Here is a 25,829-nt window from a genome sequence, read left to right as displayed (position 1 = left end):
CTGGCCAGTTCAAGGTCGACTCAGTCTTCCATCTTTCCGAGGTCGATAAAATGAGGATGCAGATTGTTGGGGGGCAACAGGCTGATACTCTAAACCACTCAGACAGGGGCTGTAAAGCGCTTTGGGGGGTATATAAGTCTACGGGCTATTGCTAATTCAAGGCACTTAATTTACAGAGCTCTAAATAGCTGGAGACCCTCTCTCTAAGTCAGGGGTCTTCCAACTTGGCCCTTTGATGACTGGTGGACTTCAGCTCCCAGAATTCCTCAGCCAGCGTGCCTTTTATGACTTGTGTGCTTGGCTGAGGAATTCTGGGAGCTGAAGTCCACCAGTCATCAAAGGGCCCAGTTGGAAGACCCCCGTGTTATAAGCATTTCCTGATGCAAAAAGTAGTTGAGGAGTGGAACAGACATGGTGGATTATTCCTTCATTGAAGGAATAAAGAATATAAGCCGTTTCTTGGGTTTGCAGATTCCTCCATTGGACCTAAATGTTCTCCTTTGCCCTTTCCGGCCCATTTTATTATTCCAAATGCAGAGATAGATTGCCATATATAACAATAATGAAACACAATTACGACCTGTCGTGTAATAAAGACTTTTATAATATGCATTGTTGATCATTTCACTGAGCTGAATCTTGCTGAGATTTCAGGACCACAGGAAAGAGCAATCAATGATCCGTGGAAAATGAAGGAACTCTCCCGTTGGTTTTTTAAATACTTTGTGCCACATAGGTTTAAAACAGGGGTCTTCAAACTTGGCCCTTTTATGACTTGTGGACTTCAACTCCCAGAATTCCTCAGCCAGGCACGCGTGCCTGGCTGAGGAATTCTGGGCGTTGAAGTCCACCAGTCATAAAAGGGCCAAGTTTGAAGACCCCTGCTCTATGTCATCTACCTTAGGAATATTAGCAGAAAAACCTCTTTTTAGGACTTTGGCTATATGTTGAAAAAACAAGGCAGGAAAGATTCTCTGTGCGAGACATTTCAGTAAGCTGAAACAGGAAGTAGTGGTAAAATTAGCTTTTCCACACTCACCCGGAGCCTGTCTTTGGGCAGGGCCACGGCTCCTTGTTTGATAATTTCGAGTACCCGTTCCACGGACAGGGCAGCGCCAGGATGCTCAATCCGCGAGCTAAAGAAGCTGATCACCTGGAATGAAACGGGAAATAAAGGACAGCGACGTGATTTAATTAAGCAATGCCGGGAATCTGTCCGCCACATTAAAAAAAAAACAAACCAAATTTGAAAATCTGCACAACTGGATTATGGTGATGATTGAGTGGCTTCTTAATGGGAACTGGCCAACTACTCCTGTCCCCCCCAAAAATAAGCCCTAAGGCAGGGGTCTTCAAACATGCCCTTTTTATGACTTGTGGACTTCAACTCCCAGAATTCCTCAGCCAGGCACGCTTCATCTAGGCCAGGGGTCTTCAAACTTGGCCCTTTTATGACTTGTGGATTTCAACTCCTGCTTGAGCAGGGGGCTGGACTAGAAGATCTCCAAGGTCCCTCCCAACTCTGTTATTCTGAAAGGGATATCAACCAGTCTAGCAACGTCTCTAAATATACACCTTATCTCCAGAAATCAGGTAGACAGAAATGTTGGCCCTGCCGCGGAGACTGCTACTATTTCTTTAATAATACTCCTTCAAGGCCTTGGAAATGGTTTGCTGCTTGCGATTCCTTTGTACTCAAAGAGTTAGACACCCACCTGGAGCCATTAAGCCTCATTAGGCCTTTACAACTCTACTGCTATTAGTAAAACAAAAGAGAGCAGATGATCTGATTATTCAGGGATTCAAATCAGACACACCATTGCTGCAAGCAACTACAGACGCTGCCTCCCTAATCTGGAGCAGAAGATTATTGCGGCCTGGACCCAGGGCTTTGGAGAAAAAAGTGCAAAGCCAATGAAATTCAGCAGAAAAAGCATTTACTGTACTCAGTGATGAAATCACTTCGCTGATACTAATAATTTCCCACTGCAAATCCTAAACAAACTTCTTTCGAAGATGTGAAACGCACCCAATTAGAAGCAGACTTTTTTTTTTTCCCCAATGCTGCATCACAAAGAGCACTTGCAATAAAATGGAATTTTTTAAAGGGGAAAAAAATGTGCCTTTTTTTATCGGCGACATTGGTTCCAGGCTCCAAATACTTTGCAATATTTTTCACTAGGGTGGGGGTGGGCAACGGAGGCCCCTTGACGGCTTGTGGACTTCAACTCCCAGAATTCCCGAGCCAGCCACGCGAAACTATTTTTCCTACTTAGGACCACTGCAGCATCCTGTGGTCACGTGATCCAAATTTGGATGCTTGGCAACTGGCATGTACTTAAGACGGTTGCCGTGTCCTGGGATTATCTGTGATCACTTTTTGCGACCGGGGAAGGCAGATTCACTTAGCAACCACGTTACTAACTGATCGACTGCAGTGATTCATTTAACAACTGTCGCAAAAAAAAGATTGTAAGGTAACTTAACAACTGTCTTGCTTAGCAAAGAATTTTGGGGCTCAATTGTGCTTACAAGGACAGCTCAGGATAGCTGCCTCCCTCGTTTTGAACCCAACAGGTCCCGTTAAATCACCACCGATCATTTAAAAATAACACTTCTTCATTGTGAGTTCACAAAGACATCCACAGAAGTGAACAACTGACAAGGTAGATCTGCCTTCTGCTTTCCCAGTTCCTTTGTCGTTGTTGCTTATCAGATCGATTTGTCTAGTAGGAAAATTCTCGACACAACAAAAGAAATAGCCAACTTGCTATTATAACACGCATGACTTCAGTCCAGTTTTTGCAACTGCCAGCGAGGGGGGAAAAAACCCACCACGTTCGCCAGAAGGGGAGTCCACTTAGCCCTGGAACAGATTTCGGCAATAAACGAAAACAGAATTCGTACTAGCCTTGGTTACTAAGTGACCCAGATGTTTTTTATCTGCACAACTCAAACCCACAAATCTAAGCAAGCGTCATTCGTGTATTCTGCAAATAACATTAAGCACGGCTTTAGGAATATAAGAGGCATGGGGTATCTTTCTGCCGTTGTGGTCTTTTTTTCTTTGCATTTTCTGAAGACCAGGGAGAGAGAGCTGGAAACGAAGCGTCTTCCTGGCTCTCTTATACAGCCACAGGGGTGGCTAAAATCTCTTCAGCAAGGGATTCCTTTGTTTTATAGGTATAGCCCAGGGGAAGGCAACCTTGGCCCTTTTATGACTCCTGGACTTCAACTCCCACAATTCCTGAGCCAGCGTGGCTCAGCTTGGAAACCTCTCCCTGTCCCCTCAGCATGGCTGGCTCAGGAATTCTGGGAGTTGAAGTCCACCAGTCATAAAAGAGCCAAGGTGGGCCTACCCCTGCCCAAATGCCTGAATTTTGATCATGTGGCCGTGAGGAAAAATATTTAAATATTTAAACCAGGGGTCTTCAAACTTGACCCTTTTATGACTGGTGGACTTCAACTCCCAGAATTCCTGGGCCAGCATGGAGGAACTATGGCCCCCTCATGGCTTGTGGACTTCAACTCCCAGAATTCCTGAGTCAGCATGGGGGAATTATGTCCCCTTCATGACTGGTGGACTTCAACTCCCAGAATTCCTGAGCCAGCATGGAGGAACTATGGCCCCCTCATGGCTTGTGGACTTCAACTCCCAGAATTCCTGAGTCAGCATGGGGGAATTATGTCCCCTTCATGACTGGTGGACTTCAACTCCCAGAATTCCTGGGCCAGCATGGAGGAACTATGGCCCCCTTATGGCTTGTGGACTTCAACTCCCAGAATTCCTGAGTCAGCATGACTCAGCTTGGAAACCTCTCCCTTTTCCCTCAGCATGGCTGGCTCAGGAATTCTGGGAGTTGAAGTCCACCAGTCATAAAAGAGCCAAGGTGGGCCTACCCCTGGTATAGCCCTTGACTTACGATCACAATTCAGCCCAAAATTCCTCTTGCTACGCAAAACAGTTGCAAAGTGAGTTTTGCCCCATTTTATGACCTTTCTCGCCAAAACTGTTACGTGAACCACTGCAGTTGATAAGTTAGTAACCCGGTTGTTAAATGAATCTGGCCTCCCCATTGCTTGCCAGGAGGTTGGAAAAAGTGATCACACGACTCCGGGATACCGCAACTGTCACAAATACATGCCAGTTGCCAAGCATCCGAATTACGGTCACATGACCATGGGGATGCTGCCACAGTTGTAAGTGTGAACAGTCATAAGTTCCTTTTTTCAGTGCCGTTGTAATATAACAACAACAACAACAACAATAAAGTTGGAAGGGACCTTGGAGGTCATCTAGTCCAACCCCCTGCTCAGGCAAGAAACCCTATATCATTTCGGACAAATGGCTGTCCAGTCTCTTCTTGAAAACTTCCATTGTTGGAACATTCACCACTTCTGGAGGCAGGTTGTTCCACTGGTTAATTGTTCTGACTGTCAGGAAATTCCTCCTTAGTTCCAGGTTGCTTCTCTCCTGGATGAGTTTCCATCTGTTGCTTCTTGTCCTGCCTTCAGGCGCTTTGGAGAATAGCTTGACTCCCTCTTCTTTGGGGCAGCCCCTGAGATACTGGAAGACTGCTATCATGTCCCCCCTTCTCTTCATTAAACTAGACATACCCAATTCCAGCAGCCGTTCCTTATATGTTTCAGCCTCCAGTCCCCTGATCCTCTTTGTTGCTCTTCTCTGCACTCTTTCTAGAGTCTCAGCATCTTTTTTTACATCGTGGTGACCAAAACTGGATGCCGTATTCCAAGTGTGGCCTTACCAAGGCCTTGTAAAGTGGTATTAACCCTCCACGTGATCTTGATTCTCTCCCTCTGTTAATGCAGCCCAGCACTGTGTTGGCCTTTTTGGCAGCTGCAGCACACGGCTGGCTCCTGTTTAAGGGATCGTCCACTAGGACTCTGAGGTCCCTCTCACAGTTACTACAAAAAGACTTGGAAGAAGCCCAGTTCTTACTCGGCTTCTGTTGTAAAGCCTGTGACTTGTTTCCTTCTGCTAAAGAGCTGAAGGGATGGTTGTGTGTCCCAGTTTGGCAAAACAATCTCCGTTGTGTCCTGAGGGAGGCCGGACTGTTCTCTGGGCTTTTCCAACCCCATTCCTCATGCAGGGAGAAAGGACTCCGAGATGTCCTGCATGAGTCTTGTGTTTAAAAAAAAAAAAAAGACGAAGGAAAGACGATGGCGAGGGACAACAGGAAGGCACCGTGGAGGAAGTTAATGATCAGAGGTCGCTTCAAAAGGATTCTATCCGCCAGGATCTTCCCATCTTGGTTATTTCTTTGAGTTGTTCTATGCCAGGGGCAGGCAACCTTGGCTCTTTTATGACTCGTGGACTTCAACTCCCAGAATTCCTGAGCCAGCATAGCTGGCTCAGGAATTCTGGGAGTTGAAGTCCACGAGTCATAAAAGAGCCAAGGTGGCCTACCCCTGGTCTATGCGCTGGCTGGTGTCAGCTTGGAGGATATCCAGCCACTGTATTCTTTGGTAGCCTGGTTTCCTTTTACCGCTCACTCTTCCAATTGCTTTTTCCAGTGAATCCCCCTGCATGACATGGCCAAAATAAGCGAGATGCAGTTTTGTGATTTTTTTTCCCCTTCTTCTAGCGACATGTCTGATGCTAAGCATGCCAGCACTTGCCCGTTAGTCACCTTTGCTATCCATGGAATATGCCGGAGTCTTCTCCAGCACCCCAGCTCAAAGGAGTCTGTTTTCTTCCTGTCTTTGCTTTTTTAAGATCCAATTTTCACAGCCGTAGTTGTGATCTATGCTTATTAAACACTCTTTGGCTGGCAACTTGGTGAGTTTTCTCCAGTGATGGGTTTTGGAGAACAAGTCAAAATACTATATTTTATTTTTATTTTTTTGCAGGATTTTGGAAGACCTGGCAAGAAGAGCTGATGCTGTTATTTTTTCTTTTGTTTTCCTGTTATTCTGTACTGTAATACTGTTCCTATGCTGGCTTTAATATAACAACTTTTATTTCGGTGTAAACCTCCCATGCTGATCACTTGATGAAAAGCTTGGAGAAACTATTTTAAACAAATGCATATGAAAACTTTATTGAACTGTTTTTCAGGAATATGTATGTATGTATGTATGTATGTATGTATGTATGTATGTATGTATGTATATATATACACATACACACACACACACACATACATATATTCAGTTGATCAAATAATGACAAGTGACAAACTGCATTATTGAAATGTCTTTGCCAAGAATTCCTTAATAAATTCTGATTTCCAACATTGAGCGTAGATCCAGCATTTTCCAATCATTGTTATACCTGTTGATTTGCTTTTCGAGAGCGTTAAAATTTATTTTCGTCTGTTACAATTCCTCTGAGCTTATGGAATAAATAAGCATCGATTTATTTCTTCCAATACACTGATGTTCACAGCTGTGTTTGCCATAAAATAACATTATATTCCTACAGAATTTGGCTGGAGGAAGAGCATATTTTTACTCATTTATTTTAAAATGTGTCTAGATTAATTTTTGTATGTTTCTTTAGGTACCCTTCAGCGGATAAAGCAGCATATTCTCATATCAAAGCAGCCACAAATAAAGAAATATCCTGCTAGAAAGCTGAAGCAATCTGAAGCCCTTTCAAAAGCATCTGATCTCTTCTCATTTCTCTGCCAGGAAACGTGGAGGCATTTTTGGCCAAAGCTGGCTTCTCACAATATAAAAAATATTTAAATTCTCCGATGCTAGCAGCTTTCACATTCCACTTCTATAGAAAATTTAACGGTGACTTCTTGTCGAATGAAAAGCGCAATATAAAGACACTGACATAACCAGCAGATGCACAGTTAATTTGAGAAACAAATGCGACTATTTTAGTGGGAGGTCTTAAATGCAAGATGGCAAGTGAAGGGGCCTGTCAAAATAAGGGCTAGCAAATTCCACAGCTTTACATCCAATAAAGTTATTTTTGACCTCTTTGAAAGGTTCACTTTTACCGTTTGCATAATCTTCAACCCAAATAATCCCATTATGATGAAAACCCCTTAACTTACAACTATTCATTTAGTGACTGTTCAAAGTTACAACAGCACCGGAAAAAGTGATTTATGACCGTTTTTCACACAATTGCGGCATCCCCCAGGGCAGGGGTAGGTAACCTTGGCTCTTTTACGACTCGTGGACTTCAGCTCCCAGAATTCCTGAGCCGGCATGGCTCAGCTTGGAAACCTCTCCCTTTCCCCTCAGCATGGCTGGCTCAGGAATTCTGGGAGTTGAAGTCCACGAGCCATAAAAGGGCCAAGGTTGCCTACCCCTGGCCTAGGTCTAGGCCTAGGCCGCTTTTTGACTCGTGGACTTCAACTCCCAGAATTCCTGAGCCAGCCTGGCTCAGCTTGGAAACATCTCCCTTTCCTCTCAGCGGGGCTGGCTCAGGAATTCTGGGAATTGAAGTCCACAAGTCATAAAAGGGCCAAGGTTGCTTACCCCTGATTTCTATACAAAATAAAAGTAGCTATTTTAAATTTTAAATAGCATTTTGACAGATATTTAGTACATACCAGATCTATATTCTGCATTATATCCTGGAAAGAGGGGTGAGTTCGAAATTGCTCAAAGAGATCCCGCTTATATAGCAGGGCATACACTAAATTGGGGTTATGATGGAGGGAATTTGTTAAGCAGGAGTTGATTATTTCTAACATCATTCGAATGACTTCTTCAATTACATTCAAATCCTGGGCCTAAAAGAAAGAAACAAAAGATATTTCTAGTTAGGGCAGGTATTATTAATATACATACAACATATAAGAATACTTCATTACTTTTTCTCTAGGTTATCGTTCAAGAACAAATTAATTAAACGTTTTAGCAGAGCAAGTAATTTTGACGAAACATAATATATTTATTTCCATATTTAATTCTCAGCAAAATTTATTTCCTTGACAATATAAATAAATCATCCATCTCAAAAGGCTCAGCAGACTGAGTGATTTTGTTATTTTTTAAAATGTAAGCAATTGTATGTGACCTTTCAGATAGCTTTACATGCAGCAAATGCGTGTGAATTCCATCAAACTGTACAGTTCTGCAGAAATTAGCAGGGTTTTCTTGATAAGGACCCCAAAACAATCCCAATGTAATTGTATTTTATTATTTTACACCAACTATACTAGGGATCCTTTTAGTACTGAATGCTCAATAAATAATAAACGTGTTATGGAAAAATAAGCTGATTCTGATCTTAAACGCCCAGGAGTGAAGGGCTGTTTAGGATATTATAATAGTTGCAATGGTAAAAAACTGTCAATGGCAAACCACATCTGAAATCTTGGCAAGAAAACTTCACAGATTAGTCCAGGCGATTGCCAGGAGTCAATACTTGCCTTGGAAACACCAAATAAATAAATTAAAAAAAAAAAAAGATTGGGGAAAATTTGTAAGCTAAAATGTCCTCTTTGGAAATCATCAAAAGTCAGAGTTGTGATAGAGTTGTGGGGTCCTCTGGTATTCCCTGGGCTTAGTTGTTTTCTTGCAGACATTTCATTACCCAGGTAGGTAACATCATCATTGTTAGCCTAGACCAGGGCTAGTCAACCTTGGCTCTTTTATGACTGGTGGACTTCAACTCCCAGAATTCCTGAGCCAGCCTGGCTCAGCTTGGAAACCTCTCCCTTTCCCCTCAGCATGGCTGGCTCAGGAATTCTGGGAGTTGAAGTCCACGAGTCATAAAAGAGCCAAGTTTGAAGACCCCTACCCTAGGCCTAGAGTCTAGTTCAGGGGTAGGCAACCTTGGCTCTTTTATGACTGGTGGACTTCAACTCCCAGAATTCCTGAGCCAGCCTGGCTCAGCTTGGAAACCTCTCCCTTTCCCCTCAGCATGGTTGGCTCAGGAATTCTGGGAGTTGAAGTCCACGAGTCATAAAAGAGCCAAGGTTGCCTACCCCTGGCCTAGCCATTCATTACCCATGTTAGCCAAAGAGCATGGTGGCTGAACATGATCAAAGCTGACACCAGCCAGAGCATAGAGAAACTCAAAGAAGTAGAGAAGACCGGAAGATGTGGGGTAGACCGGGCCCACAGAATTGCCAAGAGGCAGATACAACTGAATGGACAACATTATTGTCACCACCTCAGATGACCCCTCCTCAACAGAAAATAGGTTCCTATCATATTCAAGAGTCTCTCGGATTCATAAATAACCTTCTAAGATGATCATTAGAATAACTAACCATTGTGTTTAATCATATCCTTGGCAGCAGAAGGGATTGCATGCAAAGAGATTGTAGAGATGAGATGGGAGATTTTACACCAGGGGTCTTTTCCAACTTGGCCCTTTTATGACTTGTGGACTTCAACTCCCAGAATTCCTCAGCCAGGTTGACGTCCACAAGTCACAAAGGAGCCAAGTTGGAAGACCCCTGGTCTGGATCGAAGCCCGCAGTTTCATCAAAATAGCCGATTTGAGGAATTCTGGGAGTTGAAGTCCACCAGTCATAAAAGAGCCAAGTCTGAAGACCCCTACCCTAGGCCTAGAGTCTAGTCCACCTCCGATATACACTACATAAATGTGACAAAAACAAATAAATAAATAATTCTATTCTTCTGCAGCAGGGTGCTTTATGTACCGTAGTTAAACTCATTCCTATGTATACAGAACCGTTTCCAGACAAAAATTACACTATTTGCAGGATAAACAACAAAATACATCAGAAGAACCATAATCCCTTCAGAGCTGACCTGCCTTGCAACGGGAGGAGGATTCATTTGAATGAGGAATGACAGGGCTTGCGATGATCCCTGTGCCAAGTGTGAATGTTTTTAAGTTGCATATCCTTAAATCCGGTCTGGGGTTGTGTGGGCAAGAAAGAGGAAGGGTTTTATCAAATATAAGGCACTCTCTTCGTCACAGGGCTTAGATGAACAGAAGCAGAAATATCCTCCAGGCGACCTCCTGATACGCTAGGATGTCAGGGGAAGGATATTAAGGTAATTCATCTTAAAAACCAACAGGAGCCCGGCTCCTTCAAGCCAAATGTTTATTTAGTGAAGCGTGGTGGTTCCCCACAGTGACCAGCTACTTATCTCATTCCTGGGGGCCTCCAGGCGAGGAAAGGCAGCCACTTTCTCCTGCAATTGGGATTCGGTGGCAGACTGGAGTCCATGGATTAGTCCAGGGCTAGGCAACCTTGGCCCTTTTATGACTGGTGGACTTCAACTCCCAGAATTCCTGAGCCAGCCTGGCTCAGCTTGGAAACCTCTCCCTTCCCCCTCAGCATGGCTGGCTCAGGAATTCTGGGAGTTGAAGTCCACCAGTCATAAAAGAGCCAAGTTTGAAGACCCCTACCCTAGGCCTAGAGTCTAGACCAGGGGTAGGCAACCTTGTCTCTTTTATGACTGGTGGACTTCAACTCCCAGAATTCCTGAGCCAGCATGGCTCAGCTTGGAAACCTCTCCCTTTCTCCTCAGCATGGCTGGCTGAGGAATTCTGGGAGTTGAAGTCCACCAGTCATAAAAGAGCCCAGGTTGCCTAACCCTGGACTAATCTATCAATTCTGCAAAAGTGAGTGCGCTCAAATCAGGCCTTGCTCTCCTCCAGGGCTGTAGGTGTTTTCCTGGAAGGAAAGCACCTGGAAAGCATTACACTAAAGTGGGACAAACCTAGATAAATGAGTGTGCTCAGTTTTCTAGGGAAAAAAACAACAACTGTGAGAACTAGGAGGGGAATGAATTCCTGATGTTCACTGACTGAGGCTGATTCCTGGGAAATTGGGTTTCATCCCCTTCCCCTTTGGGAAATACAGGCAGTCCTCGCCTTACAACCATTTGTTTCAGGGGCTGTTCGAAGTCACAACAGCACTGGAAAAAAGGACAGCTACTGCAGCACCCCTGCGATCACATGATCGAAATTGGGACACTTGGCAACTGGCATGTACTTAGGACGGTTGCAGGGTCCCAGGTCAGGTGATCCCGTTTTGTGACCCTTCTGGCAAGCAGAGTCAATGGGGGAACCCAGATTGACTTAACAACCGTGTTGTTAAGAGCGCCACTGATTCACTTATCAACTATGGCAAGAAAAGTCGTCACATGGGGCGAAAGTCACTTAGCGACTGTCTTGCCTAACAACAAGAATTATTGGGCTCAATTGCAGTCGTACGTTGAGGACTACCTGGACTGTAAAATTAAGTAGATGTCAATGCTGCTAACATCGGATGTTTCTGCATTGACAACAGAGGGAAATGTGGCCCTCTTTTTCCCTTTTGCCTTTAGAGTTAGATGATGGTGGGAGGGAGGGATGTGAACGAGAGTCCAGCTAGACATAACAACACTAAACTCAGTGTGAGAATCAAGGTTATTGAGCCCAGAGCTGATAAAAGAATTAATGGGCTGGAGAACTGGAGAGGGAAGCGCTAATTGGGGAATGTGATTTATGACAGTTAATTAGAGGAGGGAATTGTGCTTTGATACTATGTGCCCAGGGGAGGGGAATCCAGTTTTTGGCTTTGATTATGTAGTGCCCATGTTATGCTACTCAAAATAAAGATTCTTTAAGGTAAACAATGCCTCGAAGTTCTTTTGCAGTTTCATCTGTCGGAGCCATGACAGTAAAAGTCTGAGGTGGCCTTAAAATGTGGAGTGGCAGCTTACGAGCACGGGTCTACCTAAGCTCCACATAGAACATAATGTAGATCAGGGGTGTCAAACTGCTGGCCGGCGGGCTGGATGCGTCATGCCGAAGCCGTGCCCACCCCATTGCCGACAATGGAAAAAAAGTCGCGATACGTCACATGTCAAAGCGTGACGTTGCGAGTTTGACACCCCAGATGTAGATAATAAATACAATGTCAATAATCATGGCAATGAACATGGCTTGTTTTCAGACCACCATTCAGATTAGATAGTATTTGTTTTGAACCTTTTAGGAGATTAAAAACATGCCTACAGAAAACCAGAACCATTTCAGGTAGAGCAAAAGAGCACGGCAAATATTCACAAAGCCTATAGATAAACATCTTAAGGCCATGATTTCCAAATTGTGCACCCTGGGAACTACCACCCTCATATCAGTGTGCTTCTCTCAAAACTTTAAAATAACCTGGAGTGGCCCTATGAATTTATTATTTCTGTTAAGCCCCCAGGTCTCAAACTGTGTGCTGGGGCACACATTTTGGGAATTTCAGGCTGCTATGAAGAAACTACTAGACCAGGGGTAGGCAACCTTGGCTCTTTTATGACTGGTGGACTTCAACTCCCAGAATTCCTGAGCCAGCCTGGCTCAGCTTGGAAACCTCTCCCTTTCCCCTCAGCATGGCTGGCTCAGGAATTCTGGGAGTTGAAGTCCACCAGTCATAAAAGAGCCCAGGTTGCCTACCCCTAGGTTAGACCCTAACTGGATCCATGAGCTGAAAAGTATGGAGTATCTGTTTTGGGGATTTTCTTTTCGAGATAGATAAAAGGAAACCAGGCCACCAAAGAACACGGTGGCTGGACACCATCAAAGCTGACCCCAGCCAGAGCATAGAACAACTCAAAGAAGTAGCGCAAGATGGGAAGATGTGGGGAGAGCTGGCCCATTGAATCCCCAAGGGTCAGACACGACTGACTGGATTATTCTATAGAATTCTTTATTGTTTATTGGCCGAGTGTGACTGGACACACAAGGAATTTGTCTCCGGTACGTAAGTTCTTTGTGTACATGTAAGCAAGAAATGATAAATTGTGACCATAATCAGAAAATGTAATCATCATAAATCATAAGATACAACATTCAGTGATAGTCACTGGATGCTAATAAAAGCAATCAACATAAATCATAAGAGACAAACAACAAACATATTCATAAGAAGCTAAGGAAATAGGTAACAGGAAAGATGAGAAAGATAAGAGTAATACTGCCCTACCAGGTGGTTTGACACCCCATCTGGGCATAAGACAGTGTGGTGGGAATTAGTTGTTTAGCAGAGTGGTGGCATGGGGGGGGGGCGCGAACTCTCCTTGTGTCTAGTTGTTTTGGCGTGCAATGCCTTATAGTAGAGGCCCCCAACCTTTTGGGCACCAAGGAAAAGTTCCATGGAGAGAGATTTTTACACGGACCAGAGGGTGCGTGATATTCTGTGCTGCCTGCATCCCACAGATGGGGCTTTGCTTGTTTGTGCGGACCAGTTGTTGGCATGCCGTGGCCCGCTACTGGTCCACGGACCGGTGGGTGGGGACCCCTGCCTTATAGCATCGTCTAGAGGGAAGAAATTGAAACATTTTATGTCCAGGAGGTGAAGGATCTGGAGATATTTTCACAGCCCTCTTTTTGGTTCATGCAGTACACAGGTCCTCAATGGAAGGCAGGCTGGTTGCAATTGTTTTTTCTGCAGTCCTAACTATCCATCGAAGTCTGTGTCTGTCCTGTTTGGTTGCTGGGCCAAACCAGACAGAGGTGCAAATGACAGACTCAAAAACTCTTTTGTAGAACAGTATCAGCAGCTCCTTAGGCAGTCTGAGCTTTCTGAGTTGGCACAGGAAGAATATTCTTTATTGTGCTTTTTTCTGATGACATTTTTGACGTTAGATGTCCATTTTAAGTGATAATAATAATAATAATAAAGTTGGAAGGGACCTTGGAGGTCATCTAGTCCAACCCCCTGCTCAGGCAGGAAACCCTATACCATTTTGGACAAATGGCTGTCCAGTTTCTTCTTAAAAACTTCCAGTGTTGGAGCATTCACCGCTTCTGGAGGCAGGTAGTTCCACTGGTTAATTGTTCTCACTGTCAGGAAGTTTCTCCTTAGTTCCAGGTTGCTTCTCTCCTGGATTAGTTTCCATCCGTTGCTTCTTGTCCTGCCTTCAGGGGCTTTGGAGAACAGCTTGACTCCCTCTTCTTTGGGGCAGCCCCTGAGATACTGGAAGACTGCTATCCTGTCCCCCCTCATCCTTCTCTTCATTAAACTGGACATACCCAATTCCAGCAGCCGTTCCTTATATGGTTTAGCCTCCAGTCCCCTAATCATCTTTGTTGCTCTTCTCTGCCCTCTTTCTAGAGTCTCAACATCTTTTTTACATTGTGGTGACTAAAACTGGATGCTGTATTCCAAGTGTGGCCTTACCAAGGCATTGTAAAGTCTTGAAATATTGTAGAACCAAGATAACCACAGATGGGGACTGCAGCCAAGAAATTAGAAGACACTTGCTCCTGGGGAGGAAAGCTATGGCAAATCTAGACAGCATACTAAAAAGCAGAGACATCACCCTGCCAACAAAAGTGCGTATAGTCAAGGCCATGGTTTTCCCAGTTGCAATGTAGGGCTGTGAAAGTTGGACCGTAAGAAAGGCTGAGCGCCAAAGAATGGCGGCCTTTGAGCTATGGTGCTGGAGAAGACTCCTGCGAGTCCCCTGGACTGCAAGGCCATCCAACCGGTCAGTCCTAGAGGAGATCAACCCCGACTGTTCTTTAGAAGGCCAGATCCTGAAGTGGAAACTCAAGTCCTTTGGCCCCCTAACGAGAAGGAAGGACTCCCTGGAGAAGAGCCTGATGCTGGGGAAGATGGAGGGCAAGAGAAGAAGGGGACGACGGAGAAGGAGGGGGCTGGATGGAGTCCCTGAAGCAGGAGGCCTGAGCTTCAATGGACTCCAGAAGTTGGTAGAGGACAGGAAGGCCTGGAGGAACGTTGTGCATGGGGTCGCAATGGGCCGGACATGACTTCGCAACTAACAACAACAATTGTAGAACTTAGAAATCTGAGGGTCTCTTACTGTTGACACTGTGTTGTCTAGTATTGTAAGAGGTGGCAGGATAGGAGGGCTTCTCCTAAAACCCACTATCATCTCTACACTTTTGAGTGTGTTCAGTTCAAGACTGTTCCGTCCGCACCGCGGGGCCAGTTGCCCAACTTCCCGTCTTGTATACAGATTCGTTGTCGTCTCGAATGAGACCAATTACTGTTGTAACATCAACATTTCGAAGTAGGATCTGCCTGGCCCACATGTGCCCGATGGGAAACGAAGCTTAGGCTCCTGTCTCCACAATCCTCTGTGATGATTCCTCACTGTGGAAAACTTCGCTCTCCCAGATGCGTCAGGCATCCTGTTTATTTACTTTCTCTCGTTATGAAAACAATTTTGTTTCAGTAGGCCTTTGGCAATGGACTTGTAGCATTGTTATGATTGTATGAGATTTGGGCTGCCATTTTCCTGTCAGCTGTCAACTGCTTGAAGTCTTCTGAAGCTGGGTGGGATGTAAATCCACGTTAGCGGAGATTAACACCGCAGAAAAGAGATGATTTCTTTGCTGGAATTCACTATGTAAGCAATTTCCATTTTCAACCACTCAAAAAAAATCTAAACTGCCAGAGGAAAACATTTTAAGGAGATAAGTGGGAATGGAAAAGTACAGAACAGCATTTGGGAAGCACAGATCGGTTTGCGGCAGTAACTGGATGAGGAAGGACGCGCGTTTACTGCATCCGATGGCGAAAGTTAAGCGTTTTTGAAAGATCCTAAATGGATTACGAACTTGAACGTTCCTCCTCAAATACCATGGAGTCATCTCTGTTGGCTGGAGAAGATAGCGTTTGTTCTCAAAATATTTGGACTGGGTGGGAAAGACTGCTGTAAACATTAATGAAGTAGAAAATTACATAAATGAGAAGGCAGAGGAAAAAAAGCAGAGTTTAGGAATTTAACCTCGTGCGTGTATACTCAAGGGTAAACCGTACTAGGCTGATCTGGAGCATCTTCCTTGTTGTGGTCCCAACAGAGGAGGGAGAAGTCCTTGGTAAGAGAGATTAGAATTTCCCAGGTGAGCAGTCTAAACCAGAGGCGCCCCCCAACCTTTGGGGCACCAGGGACCACCGGTTCCGTGGGGAGAGGTTTTTCCACAGACCGGAGGGTGTGTGGTCTTGTGTGCTGCCTGCATCCCGCGGATGGGGCTTTGTTTGTTTGTGTGGACCGGTTGCTGGCATGCCGTGGTACCGGTCCACGGACCTGGGGTTAGGAACCCCAAAAGCGGTGCTGGCCATCCATCATAGCTCTTACTGGAGAACACTTGAAAGGAAAGATCTCCTGGAGATCCTGGACATATTCTGGACCCTGGACATATCCTGGACATATCCTGGACCCTGAGTCCGCAAGGAGAAGGGCGGGATATAAATTTAAATAAATAAATAAATAAATAAATAAATAAATATTCCTCAGAAGGAGCCCAGGTCATTTTAGTAGGACAGTCTTTCAGCTTGAAACTACTATGTTTTTTTTCCTTACACACCAAGCCACAATTAGATAACCCCACATAGTAACTCAGAACATGAAGAAGATATAACTGCATCTCCCGAGATGACTATGCCTGTAGTCCTTGACTTACAACAATTGGGCCCAACATTTCTGCTGCTAAGTGAGACACTTGTGAAGTGAATTTTACCCCATTTTACAACTTTTCTTGCCACTGTTGTTAAGTGAATCACTGCAGTTGTTAAGTTAGTCACACGGCTGTTAAGTGAATCCGGCTTCCCCCATTGGCTTTGCTTGTCAGATGGTCGCAAAAGGGGGATCACGTGACTCTGGGACACTGCAACCGTCGTAAGTATGAGTCAGTTGCCAAGCATTTGAATCACATGATCCTGGGGATGCTGCAGCGGTTGTAAGTGTGAAAAGTAGTCATGTGTCCCTTTTTAAAGTGCTGTTGCTACTTTGAACGGTCACTAAATGAACTGTTGTAAGTTGAGGACCCCCTGTACTGAGAAATATATTTAAAATAATAACTGGGAAGGCCGATGTAACAATTATGCTGGTTTGTCCATAACAAAGATTAATATATTAACTGAAGGTGCAGAACTGACTTTTTAACTATGTTTTACATGTGGAGCCTAGTGAAAACATGAATAAAAATTTAGCAATGATTCACCACGATGTGCTATTTTTGTTATTCATGCAGAGACAACTAATTCAGGAGTTCTTCATACTTGTCGTCCTTTGTCCCTTAACACAAAAAATACAAACAGGAAGGAAAAGATACGATGACTCTGGAGAACTCTGAGAGCAGGCACATACCATTGTTTGAAAATAAGCATTGTTTGTGACATTCCCTATTATTTTTAAAGTTTATTCTATTTAATACTGGATAAGAATTCCGATAAACATAAACATTTATGACGCTATTCGGCATCCTGTCTCGTAGACTGAGAGCAAAGGGATGAACCAAAAATTAAAAAAATATAAATCCCAAAAGGGAGGATATAAGACACATCCCAAAGCCCTCTTGGGAAAGTCTATAACTGTGTTGGCGGCTGTGGAAAAAATAGCAGTAGACTAAATAAGAATTGGAAGAATCCATCAATTCTTCTAAACTTCTGACGCTGATTATCTAACTGGGTAAACCGATGGGATCATACAGCAATTCTTATTTTCAGTAGTATCAATCTAAACTGCATTAAAATACACGGACCTGGTACTGTCACATCTATTTTATAAAGATCACGTTAATGCAGAATGTGCAAGCTTTTGTAACAGTAATATATAGAAAGAAACACAGAACCGTTGAGTTGGAAAGGAGTATTTAGGTCACTGCGTCCAATACCCAGCTCAGGGCAGGAATCCAAATTAAATCATCCTTGACAGATGGCTGTCTGGCTTCCCACATTCTAGGTTACAGAATTTAAATTATGGTCTCCTCTTAAGGGTAAAATCTTCTAACTATAAAGAAGGTTTGAAATAGTCAGGTGGGAATTTCTGATTAAATTCCTGACAGTTAGAACAATTAACCCGTGGAACAACCTGCCTCCAGAAGCGGTGAATGCGCCAACACTGGAAGTTTTTAAGAAAAAACTGGATAGCCATTTGTCCAAAATGGTATAGGGTTTCCTGCCTGAGCAGGGGGTTGGACTAGATGACCTCCAAGGTCCCTTCCAACTTTATCATCATCATTATTATTATTAAATTCTGGGATGAAAATATATATATATAGGGCAGCATTCCTGGGTGCTGTTAGCCAAAGAACATTCCCTAATTCTCAGCAATAAATCTATTTATCTTTTAAGCCCTAGCTTAAAAATCTGGAATACAGGCTTTCACACGCACGACCATAGCAGCATGCCCCCAGGGTCACGGGATCAAAATTCGGGCGTTTGGCAACTGACTCGTATTTATGACGGTTGCCTTGTCCCGGAGTCACGTGATCCCCTTTTTGTGACGTTCCCAGCTGGCTCCCGACGAGGAAAGTAAATGTGGGAAGCTCAATTTGCTTAACAACTATGATACACTTCAGAACTGCAGTGATTCACTTAACAACTATGGTAAAAAGTTGCTAAGTGAGTCGGAGGTGCAGCCCACTTAACGACTGTCTTGCTTAGCCGATGGAAATGTCGGGCTCAATCGAGGCCGTAAGTCAAGGGCTACCTGTCCTCCTGCTGTAGGTTTCGTTGGTTAAAAAAGAAAATGGAGCTGTTAAAAACAACAAAACAGCCAGGCAGGGCAACAAAAAGCCTGGATTTCTTTGAAGATTAGTCGTTGCTTAGGAGAAGCCTGTTTCTCCTTCCTTTCATCCCCTCTCCATCTTTTTTCTTTCCTGATATTTCTGCTATTTCAGAGGTAAACACAGTGTGCGGTTATTTTCTTGGGTGATCAATTATTATTATTATTTTTTAAAAAAGGGTTATCTGAATTCAAGTTAATCAGTAGCTTTTAACAGGATTTTTTTCCCACCCCGTCTTCACGGCCTACGTTTTTTGGAGTGTGGCCATGCCGTATGTACGCACATACACGTAAGTGTAACATATTCGTGGAGTGGGAGGAATATCCAGTATGGGTTTCAGCTAGATGGGGCAACCCTGGTTTGACAAGGTGAAGAAGTTGAGAACTGCACAGAATTTCCGTTTGTAAGACAGGCGACGGCGTCCTGTGGAGTCCTCGGGTGTTCCCTGAACTGGGCTGTTTGCTTGCAGGCATTTCATGAAGGAACCAGACAGGGCACCCAAAGGACTCCCCAGTTCAACACTGTTGGTATTCCCTCCTATTGGAATTTCCTTATTTCCTTCCCTCCCTCTCCTTCCTTCTGTCCCTCCCTCTCCTTTTTTCCTTCCTTCCCTCCTTCCTTCCCTCCTTCCTTCCTTCTTTCCTTCCTTCCTTCCCCCTCCTTCCTTCCTTCCCTCCTTCCTTCTTTCCCTTCCTTCCTTCCTTCCCTCCTTCCTTCTTTCCCTTCCTTCCTTCCTTCCTTCCCTCCCTCCCTCCCTCCCTCCCTTCCTTTCTTCCCTCTCCTTCTTTCCTTCCTTCATTCCCTCTCTTTCCTTCCCTCCTTCCTACAGAGAAGAGCAACAAAGAGGATCAGGGGACTGGAGGCTAAAACATATAAGGAACGGTTGCTGGAATTGGGTATATCTAGTTTAATGAAGAGAAGGACGAGGGGGGACAGGATAGCAGCCTTCCAGTATCTCAGGGGCTGCCCCAAAGAAGAGGGAGTCAAGCTATACTCCAAAGCGCCTGAAGGCAGGACAAGAAGCAACTGAGGGAAACTAACCAAAGAGAGAAGCAACCTGGAACTAAGGAGAAATTTCCTGACAGTGAGAACAATTAACCAATGGAACAACCTGCCTCCAGAAGCGGTGAATGCTCCAACACTGGAAGTTTTTAAGAAGAGACTGGACAGCCATTTGTCCGAAATGGTATACTGTACGCCTGAGCAGGAGGTTGGACTAGATGACCTCTAAGTCCCTTCCAACTTTATCATCATCATCATCATCATCATCATCATCATCACTACTATTACTATTACTTCTTTCCCTTCCTTCCTTTCTTCCCTCTCCTTCCTTCCTTCCTTCCTTCCTTCCCTCCCTCCCCCCTTCTTTCCTTCTTTCCCTCTCTTCCCTCCCTCCCTCCCTCCCTTTTGTACACCAGGAAAGGTGCCCCAAATGAAACCCTTTCAGGTACTGTAATAAGAACCGGCCTGGAAGCTCCGTGGCCCTGCCTTTGTGGACGTGCTTTCCGAAGCGACGGAATTAAGCCCAGAGTTTGCATTCAGGAGAGGCAAAACCGCCCCACCGTCTCCTCTAAATCCACTTTGGAGCCACTTAATTGTCGCTGAAGGAAATCCTGTCAGCCTGGCATGATGGCTGGCTCCCAAATTAAAAGTGAGAAGTAACGGCTAAGATTTCTGGGGAATTTTCATTAACAGGCCCTCAGATGAAACGTCAACAAACCAATGAAACACGAGGCAAACAATAATCACAGCAGCAGCAACAACAACAACAACAGTAACAAAAAACTAAATATTTTTTGAATGCCACAGCAGTGTAACAGGAGTTCCCCTGTGATTCGGATACACAAACAAGCTGAAAAGATCAGTGTGGGAAGTGGAAAAATTCACAATCCTGAGGACTTCTTCATTTTTCCCCAGGCTGAGGGTGTGTTGACAAACACGGGCAAGCTCTGTTCCTTTTTCCCTTCTCCTTATGTGAGGAAAAGCAAAAATTAGCAGCAGCCCTCAGAATTTTGCCTGAGGCAACTTGGGTTTCAAGTCAACCTAGTTTCTTCAGAAATACAATACATTATATAAAAAAGGACCATCTACGGAAGCAGCAGTCGCTTGGAGGTTAACCCCCTCCGTTCCCTTTTCCCTCAGATATATATGGAGCACTTGGGCAACGTGGACTGTTGCCACTAGTTAAAAAAATAAAATTAAAAGACTTATTTTTATTTTCTCAAGTTGGTAAAGCAAGGGGATGGAAAACTATCGAAGCGATGCTGCTCAACCAACCCATCCTGTTCAAGAGAAAACAAATCCTCCTGAATTTGAGCTGCAGAAATCTGTGGCAGCCATTTTTGAATCTGAGACTGAAGACTTAATTTTCCGTAGGAGGAAACAGGCGACAAAAATATCAATTTTACTGCCTTTGAATGGTATCCAAATTCAACCGACTTCTGGAGTCAGCCACCTCACTTTGCCCAGGAAGCCGAAATCTTGGCTTCTTTTGAGGGGTCTAGGCCAGGGCTAGGCAACCTGGGCTCTTTTATGACTGGTGGACTTCAACTCCCAGAATTCCTGAGCCAGCCTGGCTCAGCTTGGAAACCTCTCCCTTTCCCCTCAGCATGGTTGGATCAGGAATTCTGGGAGTTGAAGTCCACCCGTCTTAAAGTTGTCTATGCCAGGGGTAAGCCACCTTGGCTCTTTTATGACTTGTGGACTTCAACTCCCAGAATTCCTGAGCCAGCATGGGGGAACTATGACCCCTTCATGACTTGTGGACTTCAACTCCCAGAATTCCTCAGCCAGCTTTGGCCCCTTCATGACTGGTGGACTTCAACTCCCAGAATTCCTGAGCCATCATGGCTCAGCTTGGAAACCTCTCCCTTTCCCCTCAGCATGGCTGGCTCAGGAATTCTGGGAGTTGAAGTCCACAAGTCATAAAAGAGCCAAGGTTACCTACCCCTGGTCTCGACTCTAGGCCTAGGGTAGGGGTCTTCAAACTTGGCCCTTTTATGACTTGTGGACTTCAACTCCCAGAATTCCTGAACCAGCCTGGGGGAACTATGGCCCCTTCATGACTCGTGGACTTCAACTCCCAGAATTCCTGAACCAGCATGGCTCAGCTTGGAAACCTCTCCCTTTCCCCTCAGCATGGCTGGCTCAGGAATTCTGGGAGTTGAAGTCCACGAGTCATAAAAGAGCCGAGGTTGCCTAGCCCTGATCTAGGACAACTCTCCACAGCCTACTCGCTGCAGCCAACCAAGTAACTTCAGTTTTGGATCATAATAATAAATACATAAAAACCACGCCAAGCCTCTGCAGGCTATATGGCCAGGCACGCAGCAAATATGCAGAGAAACTGTTGTGTGGGAAATTTTGTACAACTGCTGCAAAGCAATGCGATGTTTCTGCTCTTCCTCCTCCATCGAGCAAAATGCTGGGAAAAAGATAAGGTGGAAGACCCTACAGATAGGGCAAGTGGGAAACTTGGAACCGGGCCCTAGTATAGAGGCTCAGATATCTGTGTTTCTGGTTATATCATCTTACTTTTCCTGTGTGTGTGTGTGTGTGTGTGTGTACTACAAGCACACTCTCCAGGATGAAGGTTGGAGTGCATCCTTAAGGGAGTGTCCTGGTTGAAACGTCAGCTTTATGTCCCCGAGTCATTCAACATCAAGATTGCCCCCAAGATACAGTATACCTGCTGTGATAGTCTATCTTTTGTTCTGGTAGTGAAAGTAAGTCTATTATGTGTTGTTCTATGTACTTTTGTGCATACTTATAATTGTTGAGGATCATCTGCCAAATCCACGGACCTGGGAGGCACACCCTCTCTCTCCCCCCCCGTGGGTGTATGTGTGTGTGTGTGTTTGTGTATCTCCTGCCCACCTAGCAACTTGAAAGCATGCAAATGCGAGGAGATAAATAGGTACCACTTCGGTGGGGAGATAACAGCATTCTGTGCACTTTGGCACATAATCATGATGGCCATATGACTATGGAAGCATCTTCGGAGGACACTGGATCCGTTGGTTAAGAAATTTATCTATATCTATATCTATATCTATCTATTTATCATCTATCTCTATTCATATCTATCTATCTATCTATCTATCTATCTATCTATCTATCTATCTATCTATCTATCTATCTATCTATCTATCTATCTATCTATCTATCTATCTATCTATCTATCTATCGACTCCCAGTTGCAATGTATGGCTGTGAAAGCTGGACCATAAGAAAGGCTGAGCGCCAAAGAATTGAGGCCTTTGAAATCTGGTGCTGGAGAAGACTCCTGTGAGTCCTCGGACTGCAAGGCGATCCAACCGGTCAGTCCTAGAGGAGATCAACCCTGACTGCTCTTTAGATTTAGAAGGCCAGATCCTGAAGTTGAAACTCAAGTCCTTTGGCCACCTAATGAGAAGGAAGGACTCCCTGGAGAAGAGCCTGATGCTGGGAAAGATGGAGGGCAAGAGAAGAAGAAGGGGATGACAGAGAATAAGATGGCTGGATGGAGTCACTGAACAGGAGGCGTCAGCTTCAATGGACTCCAGAAGATGGTAGAGGACAGGAAGCCCTGGAGGAACGTGGTCCATGGGGTCACGATGGTTTGGACACGACTTTGCAACTAATGACAACAATCTATTGACAGACAGACATAGATATATAGACATACATACATACATACATACATACATACATACATACATACATGTATGTATGTGTCTGTCTGTCTATCTATGTGTTTTGTAAGGCCTTATCTGAAGAAGGCTTCTCTTACAGTGTCTTAACTCTCTATTATCATTCAATTAAAAATCTGATTGATGGCCAGACCCAAGTCTCATGCATGGACTCCCTCAGCTCATGCAGATCTTTCTTGCAAATAAACACTACCTCAAAAACATCTTCCCATCAACCACAAGTAGACACTTAAAAGCTACGGGAATAGCTGGTAGACAATGAGTAAATGAGTTCGGTACATTAGTCTAGTTTCATTTTTAGTGAATAAATGGTGTCTGACAGAACGAAATCACCATATCTATATATGGACAGTCTCGTTTTCATCTTGAGGAAATTGACACAAAGGTGGTACGTCTCTCCACAGAGGCAAAGTACAGAGGCCTGTCCCTAACCAGGGAGCTAAATTCCTCTCCCTTATTTCACAGCTGAAATAATAATAATAATAATAATAATAATAATAATAATAATAATAATAATAATAATAATAATAATAATAGCAGCAGCAGCAGTAGTAGTAAAGTTGGAAGGGACCTTGGAGGTCATCAAGTCCAACCCCCTGCTCAGGCAGGTAACCCTATACCATTTTGGACAAATGGCTGTCCAGTCTCTTCTTAAAAACTTCCAGTGTTGGAGCATTCACACCTTCTGGAGGCAGGTTGTTCCACTGGTTAATTGTTCTCACTGTCAGGAAGTTTCTCCTTAGTTCTAGATTGGATTCTCTCCTTGATTAGTTTCCACCTGTTGCTTCTTGTCCTGCCTTTAGGCACTTTGGAGAATGGCTTGACTCCCTCTTCTTTGGGGCAGCCCCTGAGATACTGGAAGACTGCTATCCTGTCCCCCCTCGTCCTTCTCTTCATTAAACTGGACATCCCCAATTCCAGCAGCCGTTCCTTATATGTTTTAGCCTCCAGTCCCCTGATCATCTTTGTTGCTCTTCTCTGCACTCTTTCCAGAGTCTCAACATCTTTTTTACATCCTGGTGACCAAAACTGGATGCAGGATTCCAAGTGTGGCCTTACCAAGGCCTTGTAAAGTGGTATTAATACTTCACGTGGTCTTTATTCTATCCCTCTGTTAATGCAGCCCAGCACTGAGTTGGCTTTTTTGGCAGCTGCAGCACACGGCTGGCTCCTGTTTAAGGGATCGTCCACTAGGACTCCGAGGTCCCTCTCATAGTTACTACTATTGAGCAAGGTACCCCCTATACTATACCTGTACATTTGGTTTCTCTTGCCTAAATGTAGAACCTTACTTTTTTCACCATTGAATTTCATTTTGTTAGATAGCGCCCAGTGTTCAAGTCTGTCCAGATCCTCCTGTATCCTAAGCCTGTCTTCTGGAGGGTTGGCATGGCTGGCTGGGGAATTCTGGGAGTTGAAGTCCACAAGTCTTAAAGGGGGCAAGGTTGGGGGCCCCTGACCTAGATCACAGTCACATAAGTACGGCACACTGGAGAAACCCTTGAAGTGCATCAGCTTTTCGTTTCCTACGTCTCTTTTGGAACCTCTTTTCCAGTTATAGAGCTAAATACAACCGAAACAGCCTTCCCATGCCACCCATTTGACCTCTCTGTAGCTTGGTGATGACTTTCTCTGTCCAAAATAGGGAGAAGCCAGAAGAAGGGAGAAAGGAAAGAAGGGAGAAGACGGGGGGAAGAGAAGAGAGAAGGAGGAAGGGAAAAGAATAGAGAAGGGAGGAGGGGGGGATGCCCCCTCTCACAGCATCTGAATAATTGCCCATTGTTCCTTACTGCCAACTAGTTATGAAAGGTATGGCGATGTCCCATCCATAGATGCCCATGATTTTTTTAAAATTAGCATCCCAGCTGCTTTTGTATTTATTCAGGCAACCCACAGTTCTCAACACGACATACTAAAGACAGTGAGCCCGCAGTCCTCCCCTCAGCAACTCCAGGCAATTGTTTGCAACCTCCTGTATTGTCTAGATTTTACACACAGTGAAAGTGATGTTGTTGTTGTTAGTTGCAAAGTCGTGTCCGACCCATCGCGACCCCACGGACCACGTTCCTCCAGGCCTTCCCGTCCTCTCCCATCTTCTGGAGTCCATTGAAGCTCAGGCCTCCTGCTTCCGTGACTCCATCCATCCACCTCCTTCTCTGTCGTCCCCTTCTTCTTCTCTTGCCCTCCATCTTTCCCAGCATCAGGCTCTTCTCCAGGGAGTCCTTCCTTATCATTAGGTGGCCAAAGGACTTGAGTTTCCACTTCAGGATCTGGCCTTCTAAAGAGCAGTCGGGGTTGATCTCCTCTAGGACTGACCGGTTGGATCGCCTTGCAGTCCAGGGGACTCGCAGGAGTCTTCTCCAGCACCAGAGTTCAAAGGCCTCCATTCTTTGGCCTTTCTCAGCCTTTCTTATGGTCCAACTTCCACAGCCATACATGGCAACCGGGAAAACCATGGCCTTGACTCTACGCACTTTTGTAGGCAGGGTGACATCTCTGCTTTTTAGTATGCTGTGTAGATTTTACACAGAGTGAAAGTGATATATATTCCCTCCAAAGGTATAATGTTCGCCCTAAAACTTTTAGCTCCTCCAAAAGGCAACCAACAAGCAGCCGTTGCTATTGTTCAGCCGGAGGGTCCACATGCCAAAGGATGGGAGGGGAAATTAAATAGGACTTCTAAAATACCATTTGCTTTAAGGAACTAA

At 44.6% G+C, this 25,829-nt stretch overlaps 1 protein-coding gene across 1 annotated transcript in view; it reads right to left on the bottom strand.

The window, feature by feature from the left end:
* Positions 1-25,829, bottom strand: part of LOC107298650 (dymeclin) — a gene marked incomplete at its 5' end in the record, with an annotated part of 114,696 nt that overhangs the window by 27,821 nt on the left and 61,046 nt on the right. Inside the window, 2 exons of the mRNA XM_015828032.1 lie at positions 1,040-1,153; positions 7,536-7,718. Coding sequence (XP_015683518.1) covers positions 1,040-1,153; positions 7,536-7,718 — 297 coding nt within the window. The remainder of the gene's footprint in view (positions 1-1,039; positions 1,154-7,535; positions 7,719-25,829) is intronic.

Source organism: Protobothrops mucrosquamatus, unplaced genomic scaffold (assembly GCF_001527695.2).
Source record: "Protobothrops mucrosquamatus isolate PMUCROS unplaced genomic scaffold, P.Mucros_1.0 scaffold_219, whole genome shotgun sequence".
Classification (NCBI taxonomy): Eukaryota; Metazoa; Chordata; class Lepidosauria; order Squamata; family Viperidae; genus Protobothrops; species Protobothrops mucrosquamatus.
This window is presented reverse-complemented; position numbering and strand designations above follow the sequence as displayed.